General features: G+C 49.3%; 1 protein-coding gene across 1 annotated transcript in view; it reads right to left on the reverse strand.

Annotated features, from left to right (window-relative positions):
- Positions 1–5,303: 5,303 nt before the first annotated feature.
- LOC135827048 (poly [ADP-ribose] polymerase tankyrase-like) overlaps positions 5,304–25,885 on the reverse strand; it is a 102,696-nt gene continuing 82,114 nt past the window's right edge. The window contains exons 8-9 of the mRNA XM_065339571.1: positions 5,911–6,009; positions 5,304–5,360 (exon numbers count right to left, since the gene is read on the reverse strand). Coding sequence (XP_065195643.1) covers positions 5,304–5,360; positions 5,911–6,009 — 156 coding nt within the window. The remainder of the gene's footprint in view (positions 5,361–5,910; positions 6,010–25,885) is intronic.

The following is a 25,885-nucleotide window of genomic DNA, read 5'->3' on the forward strand; positions in this document are numbered from 1 at the left end:
ACTGCGTAATTCTTCTTTCTGCTCATAAAAACGAGCATGCATCAGGGATAATCTGACTTACATTATTCTTTGGTTCCAACGAATGTCCAGAAGTGAGAAGATGTTCTACTGCGGAAACATGACCACGCTTTGCTGCATTATGTAATGGTGTATTACCACCCTGAAAGTAGCAGAAAATTAAAGACAAGACATGTACAAATATACCCACATTCATACACATGTTGATGCACACTCACACATGCATGCACACACACACACATGCATGCACACACACACACACACACACACACACACACACACACACATCCAAAAACACACACATAAACACACAAACACACACACCTCCGATCCCAGATCTCAGACCTGCCCATCGCAGAAGCTATGGTAAAGAACAGCTACGTTAGACACAGCAACTAGTGATGGGATAACACACACACACAAACACACACACACACACACACACACACAAACACACACTTTTTTACAAGATAACCACAAATCATCATGGTGCAACCGCCGGCAAAAACGCACAGAGATGCACATAGCGATGGCAGCTGAAGCAGTGGAGGCGGGGCAAGAGCAGCTAAACCGACCAGGGGTCTCTGCCTCAGCACTGCTGATGCGCGTCAAACAGAAAAATACGAAAATAGAAAAAAATGAGCAGGAGCACTACAGAGCAAATGTGAAATAAGGGTGGCAGCACGGTCACGGAAGGTTGTTCAATGGGAGGAAAAAAGTTGAGGTTCAGGTACACCATACATTGACTGCATACGCCAAGCAGCAGGCATCCGAAATTATACACACATGCACGCGTGCGCACACACACACACACCCACGAACAGCCACACACACACACACGCACACACGCACACACGAACAGACACACACACACACACACACACATACACACACGTACTATACACACACACAACCACACACTATACACACACACACACACACACACACACACACACTATGCACACACGCACACAAACACGCACGCACACACACGCACACACACACACACAGATCACAGGTGCGTAAAGGCCCAATGCCAGTCAGCAGATTGCAGATACTTATGAACGCCTTCTTTGAACTGCTGGAGGCGATGTAGAGTTAGGGGTGCTGTGATGTGCTCGGGAGGAAGGCGATTCCAGTCCTCAACGATGGCGGACGGAAATGATCGCTGTGCGCTGTTGCGTGAGTGACGGTTGCGGGGCATGGCTGCAGTTCATGGCAAATCCGGCTCTGCTGATTAGTGCGAGGATGCCCTCGCAGCTCTGGTGCAACGGCAGGGATCATTGCTCGCAGTGGAGAGCTAGTTGGGAGGCACTGGAGCTTGTATAAGTACTTGTGAGCAGCAACAGCACGGCGGAGGGCCAGACTTGGAAGCCATGACCCACGAGAGATGATCTTGAGAGCTCGTAACTGAACTGCATCGAGTTGGCGAAGGGTTGTAGTGGCAGCCCCCATCCAGACCAACGGGCAGTAATCCATTACTGGTCTGACCAAGCCTTTGTAGACTCGCTCTCTTTTCAGGAAGTGTAACCGCTGGCGCGCACGTACGGCTACAGAGCGCAAATGCTGGTAGAAAGACAACTGTGTGTCGAACTGGACTCCTAGGAGCTTGAGCTCTGCTTCCTCCACAACTGGTAATCCATCGAAGGAGATGGCTGGGAGCTTCCGACGTGGCCGATGGTGATCGATGTTGAGGGCCTGGGATCTGGTGGGCTCAAATGAGATCTTCCAGGCTTTGCCCCAGGCGGAGAGGTCATCCACTGCATGCTGCAAAATACGGCTTCAATCATTCACGTCTGCGCGCACTGCGAGACACTGATACAGCGTGGTGTCATCCGCATAGACAGCGAGATCTACGCCCTCTCCGAGAGTAGTGTCACTGTCATTCACATTTAACAAGAACAGGGTAGGCCCCAATATACCTCCTTGAGGAACACCAGCGGTAATGGGAAAGACATAAGAATCATGGCCAGATACGACTGCAGGGAGATGCCGAGCTGATAGATAGTCGGTCAACTAAGTTAAAAGGGGGCCCCTGAGCCCATAGACAGCAGCCTTGTAAATCACACCTTTGTGGGACACTTTATCAAATGCTCCAGCTATGTCTATTGCAAGAACATGGGCTAAGACTCCCGAACCGGCAGCTCTACGACATAGATGATGTAGGAGCGTCAGGACATCTGCAGTTCCAAGGCGTCGGCGGAATCCATATTGCTTTGCAGACAGAACATTATGGCGATCTAGAAAGTTCATGATTGCGAAGTTCACAATGCCTTCCATTACCTTTGAGATAATGTTGAGTAGGGACACTGGTCGGTAGTGGCTGATGGGTGAACGGGAGTTCTTCTTGTGAACTGGAACAATTCTGGCCCCTTTCCAGTCTGCCGGTTGGCTTCCAATAAAGAAACACGTGGCAAAGAGGCATGGTAGGGGGGGGGGGGGGCAGCAAGCTCATTTGCACACGTCTTGAGCACACAAGCTGGGATGTTGTCAGGTCCTGTTGCTTTGGGCTCGGGCTACAGCTGGTTCCCTGAAATGCACTTGGTGCAAGGGGGCGGTAGACTTAGGCTCATTCTCGAAATCATCCACCAGAGAGCATTTCCCAGCAAAATACTTTCCAAACGCCTCAGCTTTGCTACTATTGGTGGAGTGTTAATTGCCATCACAATCGATGATAGTAGGTATGCCAGAGTTGCGTCCATGGCCACTGGCTTGCTTCAGAGTTTTCCACCACTCTTTATCGATAGCACAACCTGCTTGCAGTCGAGCTCGAAGACGCTGACGGTGGATTGACTTTGCAGCAGAAATGCAAAGGCGGGCATTTATGCAGGCTATCTTTTATGTGCTCTGATTTTGCAACACAAGGTTGTGAGCGGTTCCTAAGCTTGCCAGCCTGCATGCACCCATACTACGTCATACTCACGTTTCGTTCCATCGACCTGGGTAGCTACTTGCGCGCCCATGTTTGCCATAGCTACCCATGCCCTTTATATTGCGTTGTTTCCCAGTCGATCTCTCTTTCTTCAATAATCTCGCTCTCTTCAACAATCTCGCTTTCTCATTCTTCATTAATGTAGTTGTTTCGTTCGTCTTGGTCTCTTGTCTCGTCGTCTATAATAAATGTCATTCCCAATAACTTGTTCCCGTTGTCCGTTGTAATGTCTGGAGAAGATGTCGTCAGTTGACCTTCTTCGGACTCAACGTAACATCAACAGCGTAGTGAAGAAATTATGTAGCATTATTCACACATCGACGAGGAATAGCATCAAAAAATTGTACAGACAACATTTTCTTTCTGGAAACAAAGCATAGGATCAAACTTAAGTTTGTACAACGCTTCTAACACAGCCGAATGCAATCGACCTCTACCACGTGACAGTATCGAGCAAACGTCATTACAGTACAACTCCCGACAATTAGCATACGTGTACAGATGGCTTTAGATAGATGAAGTATCACTCTGGGCTCATTTCTTTGTTGTCCCCTCCAGTGCCCTGTCATCTCTCCTCTGCGTGACATCACAGTACCCATCTCATGGCCTGGTGGAGTTCATTGTCCCTTCAGCTGCATCTCTTCCAGTATGATTCTTCATGGAGCTTCTCACTCTAGCTTTTCTAGTCTCAAAGTTCTGGTTTAATTACACGGTCTTCCACGTTGTCAAACATCCACTTTTGTTATTACTTCTATTGTCATTGTAAGTCGGTCCTCTTCAGTACGTCTTCTCACTTGGCTTCATATGACGCTGATAGATCCTTTCACAGTTTGGTTGGTTTTTGGGTGGGCCTTTCTCCAACTTTCACCTTTCTCTGGGTTTGACTCCAGCCCCAAACATTTGGAGGGGGAGAAGCAAGTTGGCATATCTACACCGGAAGAGGATGATCCAACAGTCGACTGTGAATTACATTTAGGAGGACGACCAAGACGACAAGGAGACTCAAGCGCATCAAGCGGAACAACACTTTACGGCACATTTTGGCGGATGTGTGCGCTTTATTATCATACTGTTTTTACAAAACACATACATCGTTATTTTGACGGCACAAAGCAGCAAGGGGGCAATGAGATATACGGAATGGCATGGGCGGAGGAAAGGGAGGGGCTGCTTGCTGGCCATAGGATCTCGGCTTCATTGCTACCCAAGTTCGAGGCAAGGGGATCAACGGCCGGTGTTCATAACGGCAGCATCCACACAACGCAGACGGGAAAGGTGTCAGCTATGTTTAGATGCCACAGATCTGAGCCTCATGATAACTCCAGACTTCTGGTCAAGGCCTCTATTCGCCTGGCCATGGAAGTACCGAGACCGTCCGAAGCCCAACCGACAACGCACGACCAGCGCTGCGAGAGATGACCCTACACCTGATGGTGCTGACAGCGCTTACATAGACAGTACGGCATCAGCTGGCGCCCACCCCCCCCCCCCCCCCCCCATTGATCAGTGCATCTCCGCAGCTCCGCTGGCTAGTGACCAACGCATTTGGTCGGACCAACAAGCTGGAAGCTTGGCAGCATGCACTGCTCAACGATAACGTTGACATAGCAGTTATCACAGAAACGAACTTCTCGGCCAAGACTGTAGTCTCTGAGACGATATTTTCAGGATACTCGCTTCCCATTCAACGTGACCGGGATGCATTTGGCGGCGGCGTTGCTGTATGGGTAAAGTCCGGCCTCCCAGTGGTGCACCTCGACCAGATTCCCACTGATGACCCCGAAGTCCTCCGGCTCGCAGTGAGTCTTTCTACGCAACAATCTGTTGTTATCGGTGCCTTGTTTCGGCCTGGATCCTGTGCGGAAAACGGCACCTGTCTGATTGAGAATCTTGGACCTGTACTATACGTGACCCGCACTCACGGCACTCACATAGTGCTAGCTGGGGATTTTAATGTCCACCAAGAGACTTGGCTCTGCAGCAGTAAAACAACTGTAGCTGGAGAGGCCTTGGAAGAACTGTGTGCTGAGCCTCAACTCCACCAGCATGTCTTGCAGCCGACTAGGGGTCTGAACACCCTTGACCTCATCCTCTCCAACATGTCCGTTCCTATCGACACCACTGCCAAAGCGCCACTTGGTTGCTCTGACCATGGGGTTCCTCTTGCCGACTTTTATCTCACCCCTGATGCTGACCAAGCTACCTCCAGGACTGTCCGGCGCTAAAACCAGGCAGACTAGGGGCGCTTCTGACTGGTCCACCATTGCGACTGACGACCCTGAAGAGTCCTGCAGTAAGCTAAGTGACGTCATCTCCAGCGGGATGCAGAAATTTATCCCCGCCAAGCAGCTTGTTACCCGCCCAGCAGACCCCAAATGGTGGACTCCTGAGTGCACCACAGCATTTTACGCTAAAGACAAGGCATGGAAGGTGTGGAGACGCAATATTATCAGCGAAGCCCACAAGGCTTGCTTTATGAACTCAGTAGAAGATGCTATCCTCGCGAATGTGCGAGCTCGCACATCCTGGGAACTGAGAGTTCGTCGGAAACTGTCACGCGGAGGCCTGAAAGACAAGCAATGGTGGTCAGTGCTCAAATTTGCTGCTGACGCCAGTCTCAGCTCCCCTATACCATGCAAGGTGGATGACGCTGGTCACCAACTCCGTATTGATGCTGCCAAAGCGAACTACTGATAATGATTCTTTGAAATGAAATGTGTTGTGAATTTGCAGTGCCCAGGGAGTGAGCATGGATTCTCGCCAATTTTCTTCTAGGCTGTTGAAGATCGTGAAAACTGTTGTTCTTCTTGGAAAACGTTTTCCAGTTGTGCATTTTATTTTTGTGCGTACAACTGATGAAAATAAGACCTGGTACACATGCACAGGACTTTGTACACCCATACAATCCTTCTTTTCTGTTCATACACTAACAAGGATGCACCTGGGATATCCTGACTTACATCAGTCTTTGGCTCCAGCGAATGTCCAGAATTAAGTAGATATTCTGCTACGGAAACATGTCCACGCGATGCTGCCCAGTGTAATGGTGTGCGACGACGCTGGAAGTAGCATTGTCAATGAATGCAAACCAAGTAGATACAAACACACACAACAGAACAACAAGGACAATCAAGGCTTGTTTGCTGTACAAACACACATAAACATACACAAATAAACACATACACATGCCGATTCCCACACACATAAATTAATACGCATATGCATGAAAACACACACGCATGCTCACGCACACACACACACACACACACACACACACACACACACACACACACACACACACACACACACGCGCGCGCACACACGCACACACATACACACACACACACACACACACACAAACACACACACAACTATGCATGCGCAAAACACACACACAAACACACACACACACAAACAAACAAACACAGTTAGTGAGCAAAGGTAACAAAGGCAATGGCATAGAGATTTCTGGATCATTATCAATGAAGTTTTCTTTGGGAATTGATGAACAATTTCCTTGGAGACAAGAATGCAATTTTCAGTAGTATACTTTCATGCCTGATCATCAGGTGAAATACAGGCAGAATCCAATGAACAAGGCATGGCGCATGTTGTGTGTGAGTGTGCGCGCTCGTGCATGTCCACGAATTTTGAGCACACGCAGGCGTTCACACGTGTGTGCGCGAATGAGAGTATGCCGTTTACTTTCCATATGCATACTACTGCAGGTGTGCGTATGTGACGTATTTGTGTGGGCAAGGGGTACTTGTTTGTGAGTGTGAGTATGTCACACCCTCTCCTACTCTCTTTCTCTCTCTCTCTCTCTCTCTCTCTCTCTCTCTATCTATCTCTTTCTCTCTTTCTCTCTCTCTATTTCTATCTCTCTCTCTCTCTCATGGAAGCTTTGTCCCTCCCTTCAATCCATTCTTTTCACCATTTTGGGCGGGTTTGGGAGAGCAAGATCATTCCAAGGCAGTGGTAGGTAGCGTGTATCACACTCCTGGCCAAGGGGGAGGTGTCTGATGATCCTTCGAAATTCCGACCTATCGCTCTAGCAAACACGTCCGGGAAAATCTTTTTGACCTAAGTTGCAAAGCGCCTCTTGAAACATATGCTAAGGGCCGGGTTCCACTGCGGCTCCGCGGCTCCGCTGCTCCGCGGCTCCGCTGCTCCGCGGCTCCGCTGCTCCGCGGCACTTGGCTGCATGCAGCGGAGCAGCGCGGTTCCACTGTCACTCGCCATTCGCGGTACCACGGTCGTGGTCCACACTTTTTGATGACGTTTCACCTACCTGCGCCCGCGAAATCAAACAAATTCTCGTGTCCTGGCCTGCGCAACGAATTAAAATTTGAATTTTAAAATTCTGGCGTACAAAACAATGCAAAGTACGGGAAACAGGTCGAGCCGCGACCGTGGCTCGCAGTTTTTGGTCAAGAATCGTAGCAAAAGCTGGCGGTGAGCCGCGGACTCGCTGCTCCAGTTAGAGCCGCGGTCACTATGGTAATGATGACGTTTCAAGCCGCGGAAGACGAGCAGCGGAGCAGCGGAGCCGCAGTGGAACCCGGCCCTTAGCAATAAGTTCTTCGATGGTGACAACCAGAAAGGATTTATGCCTGCAAAGGCTGGGTGCTTAGAGCATACATCACTTTGTTATGAGGCGATGCGTGATGCAAAGACGGCAAAACACCAAATTTGCATTGCGTGGATAGATTTGAAGAATGCATTTGGTTCAGTGCGCCACAATCTGATACAGTATGCTCTAACCCACTACAGCCTTCCTTTGCAATTCAGGAAATTAATTGTTTTCCTACGTCGACAGTCTTTGCGCTTTCGTCGTACAACCACACACTCCCACCTTTAATTACAACATTGGTGTTTTCCAGGGGTGCCCCTTGTCCCCAATCCTTTTCAATTTTTGTTTCCCGCTTCTGCTGGACTCACTTTCAGCCCCTGAATTAAGTTGCCTCTCCTATGATTTTAAATCTGCCCCTTACAAACCTTACTATCAGGAAGATCAGGAAGATCGCTTTCATTGACACCAAAGAGTTCAAGTTCCTGGGGCGAAGGCTGCCCGCTGATTGCTCTGAGCAGACCCAGCGGGAAGACATCCATAAACTCACTGTATCTCTCATGCAAAAAGTAGATGGCTCTTGGCTTCAAGATCACCACAAGCTATGGCTTTACCACCATCTTTCAGTGCCCAGGCTTTTTTGGTCTTTCCAGGTTCTTGAACTCACACAAGGTTTTGTACGTGAACTGCACTTTATGTGTTTACCATTTCTGAAGAAATGGTCTGGCCAAACTCTGCCATTCTTTTTATTGGCAGTCGCAAACGCTTTGGCTTACGCCTCCACTACCTTCCTACAATGTGGAAAAAGGGCCAGTCCATCAAATGGCACATTCTTCGATCGAGTGGGGACGCGCGCATGAGGGCGCTGTACACTCTGCGTCGGAGTAAGGATGCGAAGCTAACAAAGCGGTATGCGGCGACAATAGAGCTGGAGTGTGCAGAGGCATCAGTAGGTTCAGGGACTCTCCATCCACCGTCATCGTCAAGTCATCGTGCAGGGTTGGGTGCTCGTGCTCCGAAGCAGCATTCCAAACCCCCGAGGGCGGATCTCCTTCAAACATTTGAGGAGATCGACGCGCAGGAGCAGATTTTGAGGCTGAAGACTCTTCAGGTGCAAGGTAAGTGGTTGGAGTGGACATCGGTGATGTGGCAGGACCTCTCGTGGAAATCCCTTTTGTACGGTGGTACTGGCAAGGATTTAAAATTTCTTCTTGCACCAACCCTCGACTTGCTACCTTCTCCGACGAACCTACGTCGTTGGGGAAACACCGTAGTGGATCCGTACTGTAGTTCGTGCCGTGCCTGGGCCTGTACTACGCGCCACGTGCTTGGCGCTTGTCGCGCAGCGCTGGACCACGGACGTAACACCTGGAGGCAGGACAACGTACTCGGGGTCATCGTCAGGAACATGCGTGAGGAGATTTGATTCCGCGCTGCTGCAAACACCGTACAAACCGAAAATTCAAATGAGCTTGACTTCATCTCGTTTTGCAAGGCGGGAGAGAAGCCAGTTCGCGTTCAGCCCAGACAAATATGGTTTCCGCCTGATCTCCTGTCAGCGGCCTCAGACTGGAAACATCTTGTTGACTCAGTTAGTGCAAAGATATCTTTTCCTAGCTGTGTTGCACGTACCACCCTAAGACCAGATATAGTTCTGTACTCTACGAGTCGTAGGATTGTATTCTGGATGGAGTTGAGAGTTTGTGGTGAGGACAGATTCAGTGTCAGAAACTCGCGGAAGGACAGGCGGTATGCGGATCTGGCCGATCAATAACGAGCAAACGGGTGGCAGTTCGTTTCTCTTTCGGTTGAGGTAGGTGTGCGTGGTTTCATCCCGGACTCTCTTCGGAGGACTCTGAAAGCGCTTGGATTTTCTAATCGAAGAATAGAATTTATTTGTAATTTGTTCACCAATAACAACTTATACACAGAACCAAAACAATCTCCAGTTAGTGCCACATGCCGGCGACGCAAGCTGCTGTGGTTTGGCCATGTGGTGCGAGAGGGTCCAGAATCCGCCTTGTTCCAAGCACTGGAGCTATCAATCAACACAAACGGCACAAAAAAACCCGTGGCCGTCCCCCATTGCGGTGGATAGATACGATTCGGCACGACCTGAAGGCAGCGGGTCTCTCCGTGGAGAGTGCTCTCCAAGCTGCAGGACATAGACTAACTTGGCTTGACACTGTTGACAGATGCGTCGACTCTGCTTCTGTCTAACAGGTCCAGGGAAGATGCGAGCTGTGTTTATCATTATTATTGTGCAGTAAGACGTCTCTGCGAAGCAGCTACATCATCTGGTTGCGACGGCAACAAAAACACTGGTCGGAAGATCCACTTTTCTGAGGTACTGTATGTGGGGCTCCGTTTATTGAGGTGCGTTGAAATTTATTCTCTTTATCTTATTATTTCTTTTCTATAATTTCCCCATATGAGTTCCTATCAGTTGCTGTGAACACCTTGAGTGGAGAGCGCTTGCTCGAGCGTTGAACCCGGGTTCTTAACCCTTTAAGGTTTTGACTTTTTAGTATACGGAATGCATATGCCACGGGAGATATAACACACCGCGTTACCTGTTGATATCATGTATATACAAGTTTTGTTTTTCTGAAAGCTATACGAACACTGCATCAGATAAAAAAAACTGCACTGAAAAAGAGCGATTATGTATGGAATGCCAATCAAATGAATTTTGATGATAGCAAAAAATGCGGTATTCTGAACATCTCAGTCAACTACTGGTTAGCCTGATGGGGATAATCCGTTTGTTCTATTCTCTGATGCACTCTGCACAATCTACAGGTCGTCCAGGTGGGCCTGGAAGCAATTCTGCTTCTTCTTGATGCAGTAGTGCTTCGGATTGCCTTTCCGATTTGTGCAGACGGAACAGGCATAAACACTCTTCACGCTTTTCCTTCCAGCATCTCGGCAGTATGAGCAATCCCGCCTTTTACCAGTGCTGACAATGCCATGGTGCTTCTTCGGAGACTTGGCCGTGCTGGTCGATGGTCCAGGCTTTCGAAGGGGCACCTTGGTCTTGTCAGTGATGTTCACAAGCTGCCGGATAACTGCAAGACGATAGTCAAGCTGACTGTAATCCTTCGGCATTTTGATGACGCCTGGGTTTTTAGCCACCCACTGCTGAAAGAGAACCCATGAATTCACCACAGCTACATCCACAAAGTCAAAAAACAAAGTCTTCCAGTACTTGCGTGTTTTCCGCAGCACCCTGTACGTTGCTACGTGCTGGTCGAACAGGTCCACTCCACCCATAGCGAAATTGTAGTCGTGTATCAATTTTGGCTTCTTCAATTCCAGGTCACGCAAGATGTTATTTTCTTTCACCTTCCTTGTAACATTGACATAGTCAGCAGCGCTGTGCATAGTGGATATGACTGTCACCGGACGTTTGTCCATCCATTGTAGGTGAAGGAGGTCTCCACCGCGTACAAACCGCATTTTCCCTCTTTCAGCTCTACGCTGAAACGTTTTCGTATTTTTGAGGACAGCAGGGAAGCCCCGTCGATTGACCTGACAGGTTCCAGCAGCAGCAGTTTGGTGATTTTCAAAGAGGTCAGAGAACAGGTGAGGAGAAGTGTAGAAATTGTCAGTGTATAACTTATATCCCTGGCCGGACAGAGGTTGAAGGAGTTCTGTAACAATATTATGTGCCAAGCCATGCTCCACTTGGCCGGCATGTTCACGGCCAGTGTAGATTTTGAAGTTATAAAGATAGTGCAGGGCACTGTCGCAAAGGGCAAACACTTTGAATCCAAAGCGAACAGGCTTGTTTGAGATGTACTGTAACAGTATAGACTTGATTGATTGGAGAATTCGTCGAATGATGTTCAAACCAGAGGTTATAAAGCAAAAGAAAGGTGAGAACCGCAGGAGTGAGAATAGTAGGAACACAAGGTGTTACCATAAGACAAGCAAGAAGTGTCAAGGTAAAACTATTACACTCTCCCGGCCCCATAGGAAGCCCAAGGTTCTATTAGATAACACAATCCAGTTAGGAGATGCAATTGTGGAAAGGGGAATATTAAATAATCACTCATGCACATGCATAACCACATTGAAGTGTAATCCAACTCAACTTCATCACTCTCACAAGGAGATGACGCAAAACTATATCAGTCTATAACATAATTATTAACTATCTCAGTAAGAGATGCATATGGCTCAGCCCAGTTAGATCAAGGTTGCTGTCGTTGTGAGGCTAGATAGTTCTGCAGCGGTTTAATATTCCGACCAGACTCATCACATAGGTTGCCAGCGGGCTCCCACGTAGCTTCGCTGCTGGGGTAACCCTTCCAATGCACCAGGAAGTGTTGCTCACCACTGCGGTGTCGGTGATTCAAAACGGCTTCGACAACATAGCGTGTGTGTCCATCTAGATCTGTGAAGGGCGGAGGCGGGGGTTGGTGTCTTCCAGGAATCGTGTTCTCTTCGTAGCGTTTAAGAGCAGTGACATTAAACACGGGATGGCAGCGAAGTTCACGGGGTAGTTCCAAGCGAAAAGCATTCGCTCCAATCTTAGCCTGGATACGATACGGACCAAACCACTTGGGTTGCAACTTCCGAGAGGGCTGGCCACGAGCTTCCGGGGTCAGTAGAAAGTCTCTGTAGACAAGAACGCTATCACCAACCTTCAAATCACTGTGCGTTCTCGTCTGGTCTGCGTATAGAGCTTGCCTTGCCTGGGCGTCGAGCATAGCATCTCGAGCTATCCTTAGTGTGGCTTCCTGCTCATGAAGCCAATCGACCGAATCACTCCTTTCCCCTCCCGTAAGAATGAATTCGGGCGGGGACTTAGGGTCAAACCCATAGTTCAGATAGAACGGTGTATTAGCTACAGATGACTGTTGTGAACTATTTATTGCAAACTCGCAGAGTGGTAGAAGCGAATCCCAATTGTCCTGTCTCAAGTTCACAAATGCTCTTAGAACATCTCCCACTTGCCGGTTAACTCTCTCTGTCAAACCATCCGTTTGAGGGTGGTTAGCAGTGCTGAATGCCAATTTAGTTCCTAGCTGAGAGAATACTTCTTTGAAAAAAGCTGCAGTGAATCGTGGATCGCGATCGGAAACAATGGTTGAGCTCAGCCCGTGCAGACGAAACACGTTTTGAATGTACAGTTGAGCGCTGCCCTTAGCATCAATCTTCGAGTTTGTTGGAACAAGATGTACGCATTTCGTCAGTCGGTCCACAAAGGTGTAAATTGCGTCGAAGCCACGAGAAGTAAGGGGCAATCCAACAATAAAATCCATTGAGATATCCTGCCAAGGACTATTAGGTATTGGAAGTGACTGGAGAAGCCCTGTTCGTGGCTGACCTCCCTTCGTTCGCTGGCAGAGATCACAGGTTTTGACAAATCTCTTGATATCGAGACCCATTCGGGGCCAGTAGAAAAAACGTGCTAGGCGGAAGTACGTTCGATCACGACCCGGGTGGCCAGCCGTTGCACACTCATGGTGTTCTTGAATGAGCTTTAACCGGACACCGCACTGTGGTATGCACAACCGGTTATTGGGGGATGCCTTGAGGTACAAGCGATCAGTGGATTCGTCCCAATAATAGCGATCATGCAAATTATCTCGGAGAGAATGCTTCAATCTTTCTATGATGAGAGTTAGCTCTTTGTCTCTCTGGTAGGCATCTGATATTGTATTGGACACGTCATCATTCATTGCTAAAGCATACTCAATAGCATTCAAACGTGGTACTGCATTCTCCACGAGGTTACTCTCATGGAGATCTGGGCGACGCGAAAGGGGATCTGCAGGGTTCTCTCTGCCGGGTCTGTGACGGACTGTGTAGTTATAGTCAGCTAGGAATTCAACCCATCGCGCCTCTCTCTTTGTAATGCTTGGTTTTGTTTTCAGATAAACTACCGCCATGTTGTCTGTAATGACCTCAAAGTGTTGAAAGAGGTAGATGCGCCAGGTCTTTAGCGCAAACACTACGGCCAATGTTTCTCTTTCTGTAGCTGTATAATTCTGTTCCGCAGCAGACAATTTTCGGCTAGCATAAGCCACTGGATGCCAGGCATCTTCCTCTAGTTCTTGGAGAAGAACACATCCCAAGGCGAAATCGCTTGCATCTGTTACCACTCTGAATGGTCGGTTCACATCAGCCAGCCGCAATAGGGGCGCATTCAACAAGGCATGCTTTAGCGATTCAAAGGCATGTTGCCGAGAGCTGTTCCACTCGAATCGTGCATGTTTTCCCGTTATCTCCTCTAAGTTCTTAGAGAGCGATGAGTATTGATCTATGAATCGCCTAAAATAATTCGTAAATCCAAGAAATTGCCTCACCTCTGTGACGGAAGTCGGAGCGGGCCAGACCTTTACTGCGGCAATCTTGTCTGGGTCAGGGGCGATGTGCAGTCCATCGATGCAATGTCCCAGGAACCGCACACTCTCCACGCCAAATTCACATTTTGACCGTTTGCAAAATAACTGGTTGTCCCGGAGCACGCTCAATACCGACCGGACATGCTGCATATGCTCCGACCACGTTTTGCTGAAGATGAGTATGTCATCTAGGAACACGACTACGAACTCCCTCAGATATGGTTGAAGAATCGTATTCATCATGGATTGAAATGTTGCCGGTGCATTGGTGAGACCAAATCCCATGACCCTAAATTGGTAATGCCCAAAGGGAGTGTTAATCGCGGTTTTGGGCACGTCCTCAGCTTGAATGCGAATCTGATTATACCCTGATCGGAGGTCTAGTTTCGTGAAGTACCTAGCGCCCTGTACGGTATCGAATAAATCATCCACATTGGGCAAGCACGCCTTGTTCTTAACAGTTATCTTGTTTAGCTCCCTCCAATCGCAGACCATGCGTAACGAACCATCAGCTTTCTTGACAAAAAACACCGGTGCACCAAAGGGGGACTTACTTGGTTCTACGAAACCCTTTTTCAAGAGTTCTGTGAGCTGTTTCTTCAATTCCTCCATTTCTGGCCTGGGCAGGCGATAGGCAGGTCGCGATGGGGGTGATGAGCCTTCCTCCAGGCGGATTTCGTGGTCTACAGACCTCTCTGGTGGGAGTCTAGCTGGCAGATCATCCGGGAAAAGATCGTCATAGTCACGGAACATGGCCTTGAGATCTGGGTGCTCGTTCTGAGTGGATTTGTCGGGAGGTTCCTTGCCAATGCCGTCTTCTACGCTGACCCACGCCAGAACACCTTCGTCTCCACTCCTAAGGGCATGCCTAGCCTGACGACCAGATATGAACATCGCCTCCACAGGAGCGGTCGGTTCGCTTTGACTGGGCGACGCACAAGGCAAACCATTCGAGTTCAACCTGACTTCATTCGTCCGGAAGTTTATGTCTGGATTGTTACGCGTTAACCAAGGTTTCCCCAATATAGCGTCATAGCGATGAAGGGGGAACACCGTGAAGGTTTGGTTATCGCTGAAGTCGCCTACGATAACCTTCAATTCATGGGTCGTCTCCATGGGAAACGAGCTTGATGCTCCATCAGCCAGCGTGACATTCAGGTTTTCCGAGCCAATTTCGGTTGGCAGGTTAACTCTCCTGGCAAACTGTTCGGCAATGAAATCATGGGTCGAGCCCGAATCTATTAACATAAGCGCGCGACGACCGTTGATTTTGCCTTCTACACGCAGGAGCTCATGTTCCGTTTCCACATTGACGCTGGTAACCTGGGCCTCGATAGTTGGTGTAACATCTCGCTTGAAATTGGCTTCGGAGCATTCAGCATCATCGTCAACATCCTCCACAGCGAGGCTACTGAATCGGTTACGGGTAGAGACGGAGCACACACTACACGCAGGTGATGCCTTTTCTTGCTGCGTCAGTAATCGCATCGGCCTTACTGACGTCCACCGTTTGGGTGATCTCGATGCTGCGGGCAATTCTGGGCCATATGGCCTGGTCGACGACATGCGAAGCAGCCCCCCTGGGCTCGTAATGTCTCACGTTCCTCGGGGCTTAGTTTTGTTAGCTTTTTGCTACCTGATGGTGGTGCGAATCCCGGCGCGGTCGCCAGTGGTGGTCTGCGCTGAAATCGGCTGTCTGAGGCGACTGCTAGCGCTGACTGAACGGCGGCTGACAGTGTAGTGGGGTGTTCCTTCACTACCAAGGTCCGCATGTTACCGTGCAGGCCGTTGACAAATAGCAAGGCTCTGGAGAGTTCGTCAAGTTCCGGCACCTGTAAACTTAGCCGAGAAAACTCCGTTACGTACGATTCAATTGACCCACGCTGTTGGATAGAGAACATATCCAACCGCACTCTTTCCCCATCATAGTGCGGGCCATACACTCGCGCTAGGGCGCTTTTCAAAGAATGCCAATCCGAAAATTGCTCACCTGCTTCCAGGGAAGAAATTAGCCAAAGACGCGCATTCCCAGCGAGGTAGCTAGCCGCAAAGTTAACTTGGCTCTCCGGGTCACCTTGAGGTGAGCACTTCAAGGCTAACTCGACCGTAAATACCCATTCTTTGAACTCGGAAGGGTTGCCATGGAAAACATTCGGTTCTCTGGTAACGCGTTTGACGCTCGGGCTTGTCTGGGAGAGAGAACGCGATCGACACGGGGCTAGATCCGGAGGACTTGAGCTTGATGTAGCAGGTAATTGATGTCGTCCAACTGTAGCAGCCACGTTGTCCCGAGCGCGGCGGATCTCACGGAAAGCGGCGTATAGCAGACCAGTAGCGGCCAGGAGCACAAGGCACGTCAAGGGGCAAACGATGATCTCAACCATCCTCAAGCTACCAGTGTAACAGGATAGACTTGATTGATTGGAGAATTCGTCGAATGATGTTCAAACCAGAGGTTATAAAGCAAAAGAAAGGTGAGAACCGCAGGAGTGAGAATAGTAGGAACACAAGGTGTTACCATAAGACAAGCAAGAAGTGTCAAGGTAAAACTATTACATGTACTGCTTGAATGCGAAGCGTGCTTTTGACTTGACCATCCGTTCATCGATCGCAATACTTTGGAAAGGCTGAAAAAGTTCCCGGCACTTCTGCTGGAAATGATCATTCACCAAGCGGACTTTCCGTAGCTTGTCAGCCGCATCCTCAGTAGTAGGGTCGACAATGTGGAGGAAACACAGCAGAGCTTTGTAGCGAATAAAGGTCGGGATCATATGCCGTGCCCACAGCCCATGAAAGAGAGTAGATGTGCTCCAGTAGTGAGATAGATGTGGCAGTCGAGCAATACCCATGTAAATTGTCAGGCCAAGTAGAGCATAAATTTCCGCTGTGTCCGTGGGCTTCCAAGCGCCATGGTCATCTTGATAGGATGGTTTTTCCAGGATGTGGATACCAGCATTATCATTAGTAAACTCCACAATAGCTTGAACGATGCCAAGTGTGAAAAAAAGTTGAAAGAAATCCAACTCCTTCACAGGCGCAAAATCAGCTGGGAAATGGCAGCCAGGTTCACGGGCAGGACGAAACTCAGGCTGGTCAGGACACTCATCATCACTATCCCAGTCGCCGACATTGTCTTCGCCCTGCACAGGAGCGGTTGCGGCACCTCCGCGCACAACTCTTCCACGTCCGCCGCCTGCAGCGCGAACTCCGCGAACTCCGCCAACTCCGCCACGAGGAGCACGCGGAGCTCGAGTTTGTCCTCTCTGCCGTGTGGGAGCTCTGCTCTCGCGTCGCGGGCGCGCCTCGTCCTCTTCACTGGAATCAGCTGATGTGTCACTCGAGTCAGCTGAGGAGCGTGACAAGCCAGCTGAAAGCGGTTCTTCTGAAGCTTCTTCTTCGCCATCATCAGCGCTGCCGTCAGAGACCAAATCTTCAACTGGATGGTCGTAGATGAGAGCATCGTCTAGCTCTGACTCTTCGCTTGATGGCAGGCCACCTGATGACTCGCCATCAGAGTCTTCATCGTGCGCGGCGGATCCAGAATGAGAAAACACAGCGGCAAGCGCTTCGTCAACAGATAAATTCTTGTGCGCCATGGCGGAAGCTTTCGAACACTTCCTGTGGCCCAGTACAAAAAAAAATCAAATGTAAACCCATGCCATGTGTGCACTCAAGCGGAACGCGGAGGTGTCAGGCAGACTTGGCCATAGCGGCAGCTTCGTAGCACCAGCGAGTACGCATCCCGCATAGTTCTAAGTACGTCAGTCGAACCGGTCGTTTTCGACCGGTTCATGTATGTGTGAAACTCTAAAGGGTTAATCTACCATACCAGTTCGCAAGGCTGGGCGGGGTTGTGAGCAGGCTTTCATTTCATATTTTCTTATTAGGCCACCTAGAATTAATTCGTTATTTCCGGTCACTTCACTCATCCGTACCAGGGTCGGTCGGTCGGGTTTATTTTTATTTATTTTATTTTTTATTTTGGTTACGTCCATGTGCATACATGTACAATCATGTACATCGAATAGCTTTTGTCCATCTAGCCAGTCGATCAAATCTGACTGTAGTGTAGACAATCCAGCGCAGTCATTGTCCCATCAGATCCAGGTCCCCTCCATGACCAGATCTTGGCCTCGCTGCCAAACGAGCCTGATGAGCAGCTCTCACCTTGAAAACCTCTGTATATAGCGACAATGTGACTGAGCTGATGCTCTTTCAGGACCGATTGCGTATCGGAGAAAGAAGACAATGATTGGAAGCTGTGGCCTTAGTAAAAAAAAAATGTGGTCACCAAGCGCTGCATCCTGTCATTTGGCTAGCCATGGCTGCTTCTGAGGTAGATATCTGGACTGCTATTATTAGGGTCGCGTGTGTACATAGTCTAGTCGTACATTTGCATGCACTATATAAAAAAAACATTTTGCGGTCGGGTGAAAAAAGACGGTCGGTCGGGTGACCCGAAACAACGAATTAATTCTGGATGGCCTTATTTCTTATTATTTCTGCTTTTCATCTCATTACAAAAATCTGTGCATTTTTCTCCATCTGCTCATAAAATGAGCCAGAGCGAGCTAAAACATCACCACAGCTTTTTTGGAAAAAGTCGAGAAAATTGCGATTTGAATTCCGCGGCCAAAAATACGAAGTGCAGTGCAACGCGAGTCGCTGTTTTTGTTCTCCTCGGTCGACTGGACTGTTCCGGATGCATTTCTTTGTTGCAAGTAAATTCATTTGTTTGAGTTTGTATTCCATGTTGCGCTGAGTCGCCTAAAACTGATCGTCATCGCTGTATCGACCGAAGAGCCTAGTAGTAGTCATGTACTGCGGAGCGGAAGAAGACGACATCTTCGCACTCCATGCGCAGGATGAAATATTTTGAGGATTCGGTTCGGAAACAGAAGGAGAACTCGATGGCTACAGCGACGAGTCATTTGAGGGCGACACTTTCACCGATTGTAAAATAATTGATGTTGGTAGTCCCACGATCTGCTGTGACGAGGAATTCTACTCTGATGACAACCTGGCAAGCGATTGGCAACGACACTGAATTGGGAGGTGAGTCGGCCGATGATTTCGCTATAATTGACATCGCTGCACATATTCTGGATAATGCCAGTATTGGTTGCAAGTGCAAAAACAACCAATGGACTCTGCTGCTCCCTCAACTTGCTCAAGTCGACAATTTGAGTACCCTTATGCGGAACATCGCTAGCACGAGCAGTAGGCAGCGAAAGCAGTACTCCCTGACGAGCGGACTCACCGTGTGCAGATGGGCTTTGGTGTGGAGAATGTGAGTGCAACGTCGAGTATGTTGAGGAAGACTGTGTGCAGCAGTGTATACTGTATATCTGAAAGTACAGGTGGAGTGTGATTGAGAGGACATGGAGTGCCAACTTCTTCGGCCATCTACAGATGTTGACCGTGTTTTCGCTGATGGTTCTCCAGTGGTGCTCCAACCAGGAGGTATTTCGCACACCCAGCTTGGCTGCCTATATACATTTTGGATGTAGCCGAGTACCTATCAGCTCATGCTATAAAACCCTGGACAGAGGAACTGACCCAGAAAGGATGAACCAAGGGATATATCAACTGTGTGCAAGAATGACAATCCCATTGCTGTACAAAGAATTTCACCATTTCAACAGTGCTGCATATAATACCATTGTAGCAACACTTAGACATGTCAGATCAATCCAAAACTTTCAGACAGTGAAGGTGTGTTTGATGATTTTTGAACAAAAACTGAAAATCGAATTTTTGGTCTGTGGTCATATTTTTAGCGTGCTCTGGCTCAAATCTAGACTGACAACCTGCTTGTTAAATCATGCACCTGCTTTCAGGCGTAAAACCTTGTTGTAGAGGTCTCAGTCCTCATTTGTTAGACCTAACTGTCTTTATAAATGCAACTTACTCTCTCTCTCTCTTTCTCTCTCTCTCTCTCTTTCTCTCTCTTTCTCTCTATATATATATATATATAAGTCCACAAAGGACGAAACAGTTCTGTCCGCAGATTGAGTATATATATATATATATATTCCTTTCTTGAATATCGAACGTATTTACTATTGATCACTACGTATCAATTCTTGTTGAGCTTTGTATTATTTATCCGCGCTCTGTTCGTCGTGACGTTCATCCATTTTCCCATATTATTTTTCTAGTATTATTGTGAATGCACACAATGACGTAGGTCGCCATTTTCTCCATGTGATCTTGGTGCGCAAGGCTTGATCCTGTTTCTCTTGCTCTTTTAGTTTTAGTTCTTCTTGCGCAAAAGCAAGTAATTGGTCCAATGTCGAGTGGGCTGTGAGTGTTTGCAAAGGATATCCGTTTGTCCATGGCAGCAGGGACCTGAAGGTGTCTGAATGCCTTGATAGGATCCGGGCACTGAGAACAGCAACCGGCACCAGAGTTGGTGCAGTGTCCTCAGCTGCCACATGTGTGCAAGACAGTGTTGCCACGCCATCACCGCGGCTTTGCCACCATTGTTGAGAACCCGGCAACTTTAAAGGCATTGCCCGAAGCTATCCCGAGCAGGGCATGGTGCAAAGCACACACACACACGAACACACACACACACACACACACACACACACACACACAGATACACAAACCCACACAAACACACACACATGTACACCGACAGCCATACATGGAATTGCTTTGCATTGTTACCAGTTCATAGTAGAAACGGGACTGCTGCAGCACGGAACTGACGAGGAACGAAGATGGAGCGAATACTGATTGGCAGGTTGTTCCAGCACAGTGCACCCTGGAAGGCAAATGTCCCCTTTTCAGAGTTGATGCGGGCGGGTGGCGGGCAAAGATCCATGCCGGAGTCCAGGCGCGTGGACCCCCCACAAGCTGGCAGCAGGAGATCTTGAAGCTCAGGACTTGTTTGGCCATAGCGGCACCACCATACAACAAATGCCAGCTTCTGCTTGTATAATTCAATTACACGATACAGTGATATGCGCTCCAGTAGGTCATGTGCAGATGTCCATGGCGGACGTCTAAACACTGCACGGTTACCACGGTTTTGCAGAGCCCGGAGTCAATGACAGTGCCTGACTGGCAGAGATGTCGAGAATGCATTTGATCCCTACAGAAGAACGGGCATTGTGATGGTCCTGAAGTAAGTGATCCGACCCTGTGTGCTGAGGCAACGCCGCATCTTCCACAGGACTCAGATGTTTTGAGATACACGGTTTGCACAGCGGGTTACGTGGCCATCCCAAGACATGTTACTACCATATGTGACACCAAGGTACCTGGCAGACTCCACAAGTGGCAGCAGGGTCCCGTTACAGTTAACCGAGAGTGGAGTGTGCTTCTCGGGCAGGTTCCCAGAAATGGATGTCACCTGGCTTTGGAAGCATTCAGGATCAAGCTACGACCGTTTAGCCAGTTAGCAATGGCTAAAGCTGCGGCAGACAAAAATGCAGACCCTTCAGACTTAGTTGGTTTGCTACAAGTGAGACCAATGTAATCTGCAAACTGCAAAGACAAGGCTTGTCCAGCAACATAGGGTATTATCGAGTGTATTGGTTGAACAGAAGGGGACCGAGCCTAAATCCCTGTGGGGCTCCGCAAGTGCAGCGAGTGATAGTGCTGCGTGATGGTCCGACACAGACACGCTGGGTCCGTTCGGAGAGATAAGACATGAACCACCGCAGGGCTGTGGCTGTGACGCCAACATTGAAAAGGTAATGATGATCTAACTTTATAAAATTCTTTGGACATGTCCAGTAAGCACACACCTGTGTACCTTCGTTTGTCCCGGGCAGTAAGGATACGGTTGGTGATGAGAGCTAGTGCATCCTCAGTGGAATGGTCGCTGTGAACTGCAAACTATGTGGAGGGAAGTGACTCTGTGATGTTCATGACTGATACAAGTTCCTTCTGCACCAGCTTCTCTAACAGCTTGGACAGGATTGGGAGAAGGGAAATGGATCAGAAGTGATTGGGAACTGCTGGGTCACCAGCTTTATATAGCGGTGATATGTGTGCAAGCTTGAAGGCAGAGGGTACTGTACCGCGGGATAGTTAAGCATTGAAGATAGCATTAACACACGAAGCAATGATATCAGCACAGACCTTTAGAAGTACTCCTGGGGTGCTGTCACTGCCTCTGGCCTTGGCTGCATCGATGCCTCTTAGGAGACGCTAAACAGTGTTGGTTCAGACATACCGAAAGGTTGAAAAGGCCGTGGGGTGTGATTGACCCTGTGGCATGGTGAGCACAGGGGGTCTATCAGCATCAGTCACAACTTTACTGAAGGCTGTTGCAACATCCTCCACATCACACGTTGGCTCAAGACGTTGGCGAGTTCGAGATGTTACAGTGTTGATGATATGCCACAGTTTGCGTGGATTGCGATTATGATCAGCACATTGGGTTTTTGAAATACTCATTGCGTTTCCTACGATAAGCATTTCTGGCAGCCGCACAGGCATGCCTGAATGCAAAGTAGAGATAGGTGCTGTCCTTGTCCTGACGCAACTGGCGATGTAGCCTGTTCTTGCGACACTGGACTTGGTACAATTCCCTGTCAGACCACGGTGGATATGAGATTGCCTTCCTGCTGGCGGATTAAAGAGGGCCATGTCTGTCAAGAACGCTCATGAATTTAGTGTGCCAAGTGCTCCACATCTCATCAGTGGAGGAAGTCGTTTGGAACACGCCCAGGTTGGCATTAGCAAGCTCATCCCGAAATTCTGGAAGGTTTATGGTACGCATATTGCTGTTAAGCCCCATCCCCCACACAAACAAGTCAAGAAAGAGTCATCGTTGGATTAAGGAGTGCTGGTTTCAAAACAACTCGATTGAAGCTCAAAGTAGAGCTGCTGCTAGCTCTGAGCAGAGCTGCTGTTAGCTCAGAGCAGAGCTGGCGTTAGCTCAAAGTAGAGCTGCGGCTAGCTCAAAGTAGAGCTGCTGTTAGCTCAAAGTAGAGCTGCGGTAAGCTCAAAGTAGAGCTGCTGTTAGCTCAAAGTAGAGCTGCTGTTAGCTCAAAGTAGAGCTGCGATTAGCTCAAAGTAGAGCTGCGATTAGCTCAAAGTAGAGCTGCTGTTAGCTCAAAGTAGAGCTGCTGTTAGCTCAAAGTAGAGCTGCGGTTAGCTCAAAGTAGAGCTGCTGTTAGCTCAAAGTAGAGCTGCAATGCTATATGGATGTAATAAAGCTCAAGGCAGAGAGATAACACCAGTTACCGTCACCTAAGCACTATTTATGCACAGGAAGGGTCAAATAATGTCAGCACAGGCAAGCATTGCGCAGCTAGAGTTCAGTAGCTTATTACTCATGCTAGTCGGGCATCATGGCATCCATGACACGGCAGCAAGCCGGTACGATAGCTGGCGCTTAGCGCTTGTTGTAGTCCGGATGTAGCATAGACACGCATCGCTCTTCCGCTGACCTGCCACTCGGAAGAAGGAGCCGGGGGCACCAGCCATAGCAGCGGTGGTGGCTGCACGGATGTGGACTGAATGCCCGGAGCAGTTCGACTGGGATGGTACACCGGCCACAACGACAAGAGACCGTAATGTTACTGTGAATGACTGCCTGGTCAGCTGCTGTCCGCTCGAGAGTACAAACAAGAGTTGCTCCAGTCTCTCGCGACGAGTGACAAATGGGTAGCTAACCATGGCACCAACCGGGCGGTACAGCGGTACAGTCGGGCCAATGTCACTGGAAACGCCTTTACCGAATGGGTCCGTCTTGGATGAAAGCAGGAAGAGTTGCAGGTGTCCGTCATCCGGGGAGCTAGTGCAGCCCCGTGTGATGCCATTAGTGAATTCGGCACACAGAAGAAATCCAAAGAACGCTATCAGCATGGCGGCTTGGTAGAGCAGCTTGTCATGGCCATTCAGGATACTACTTTTCCGGCGTGCATCAATCATGTGTCGTAGGACTGGCATAGTGATAGGTAGGCGAGGGATGAGTACAGCCGTACCATGGCATCGCTGGATGCCCTTCATCACCCTCTTCAGAAGCCACGCATCTACTAAGGGGCCGGCAAACCCATTCTCAAGATGGGCTTTAGGCACCGCACTCACATACACAGATACAGTTCAGGGCACACTGATCATAGATGAAGCATGAATGTGCATCCAGGAACGATGACTTGGGCATCAAAAGTGAGCTTCCCCAGGAGGGACTCGAGTTGACGCTGGCCGATGCTGCGCTCGCTGATAGTAGCCATGAGTGGCGCACGGATCTCGAACAGCTTGTCCTCTGGTAGCCGAGCTTCATGGCGCTCGCAGTCTAGGGAGGTCAATGATGGTGATGGCCCTTCAAGCTTGGAAGTAGCAAGGAGGAATGCCGATTTACATGAATACCCGGAGGGGGATGGTCAGTTGCTGGTTGGCTGCAACCAAACCAGTGGAGATATCAAGAAAGTCCTCGAGGTAATGAAGGTGGTGATCTATAGCAAACTCGTGCTGCATGTCCAGTTGATTGCTGTGGCTAATGAGTCAAAGATGGCTGGGCTGCAGCGAAGGCCGAAAGGCCGAAAGCGCTCATAGTAGTTGGAGCCTTCCCAGAGAAGTCCTGATGGCGGACTGTGATCTGCCGAAATGCACTGCGTACATCGAGCTTGGACAAATAAACCGGCTGTGGGCATGACGTGATGATGTTGATCGCGGCTCGGCAGAAATGCTGTCGTTCACGCCGATGCCTTCCGGACTGGACAGATGGTGGATCATTCACAGCTCGCCGTTCTTTTTTGGGGACAGCACCAATTCCAGCGCATGAACTGAAATGGAGGTGACAGAAATGGGCCTGCGGTCTCGCTGCAGGCGCAGGAAGCAGTTAATTGCTCGGAAATATATGCCGGATGAGTGAAAGCCGGGGGCAGATTATTAGAGAAAACCGAAATGTTTGCCGGCAGATACAAGAGCAAAACCATGATCCAGGGCATGGAGAACATACGCAACACATGATTGATCTGGGTGGTTACGTAATAGGCAGCCAAAGTGGTCAGCTAGCAGTGTGGTGTCTGCAGAGTATATAGGGAAGAAGCTACGTACCGAGGTCAAGCGATTCAGTAGCCATTCTGCTAGGAGCGGCGGGGTGGCCGATTGGCTCTGCACTGCTGCTGGTTGCACCTGATGCATGGGTGGTCCTTGCCACACTGGCTGCAGGTGTGGGAGAAGCCGCACGACGACGAAGAACAGCGACCTCCGTTGAAGTTGCGGCAGATTTCGTGGCCGTCGCTGGTATGGGTGCGACCACTGGAGGTACATGCTGCTGGCTTGGGGAATTGAGATTGGGGACGAAAAACAGCGTCTTACATTGAGCATGTTTTGGGTGTGCATGGCCTGTGAAAGCTGTCAGCCATAGGTTTACGTCGACGGTGTCCAACCTCTTCGTGCCTGGTTACTGGGCCACGAGCATCCGCAGCTGGCGGTCGTATTCTAGCCACGCGCTTGGGAAGAACTGGCGGTTAGCAGTCTGGATCAACTGCTGGTACGCAATCAGTTTAGTAGATCAGCAGTGCGGTGTGGGGCAGCAGCCGTCATAACAGACATGTATGCGGTCCATGCCTCGAGCCGGGTAGCTATATCGTGAACCTTGCGACGCACCTGCTTTGCGTCATCCAACTCAACGATATTTAGCTGGCCATCGTTATTCGGGCTGTGCACCAGCCAAAATGTTGGGCCGGAAGTGTTGGCGGCCGACAAAGCCGACTACACCTCGTCCCGTACGAGAGCACAGAGATCCGTTGAGCCCGCGTGACCTGAACTGACGGAGAAGGCATTGGTGCCAGTCAGGCTTCTGGGCTCGCGAGCCGTGTCCGCACTGTCATGTTGCTGGTTCTCCTGGCCGGAGCATACCTCACTACCAAGGGCTGGCTGTGGCAGCAAACGGCCTTGTAAAATACTTTTACTCAGTTTCCTTTCGGATTCAAGCCGCGCTGAGAAAGCTGGCCGCGGAGGGCTTGGCAATGCATTGCCTTGACAGTGTCGACCGTTAGGTCACACATACTGAAGAAATAAAAATGTCGAGGTGAC

This window comes from Sycon ciliatum, chromosome 11, assembly GCF_964019385.1.
Source record: "Sycon ciliatum chromosome 11, ocSycCili1.1, whole genome shotgun sequence".
Taxonomy (NCBI): domain Eukaryota; kingdom Metazoa; phylum Porifera; class Calcarea; order Leucosolenida; family Sycettidae; genus Sycon; species Sycon ciliatum.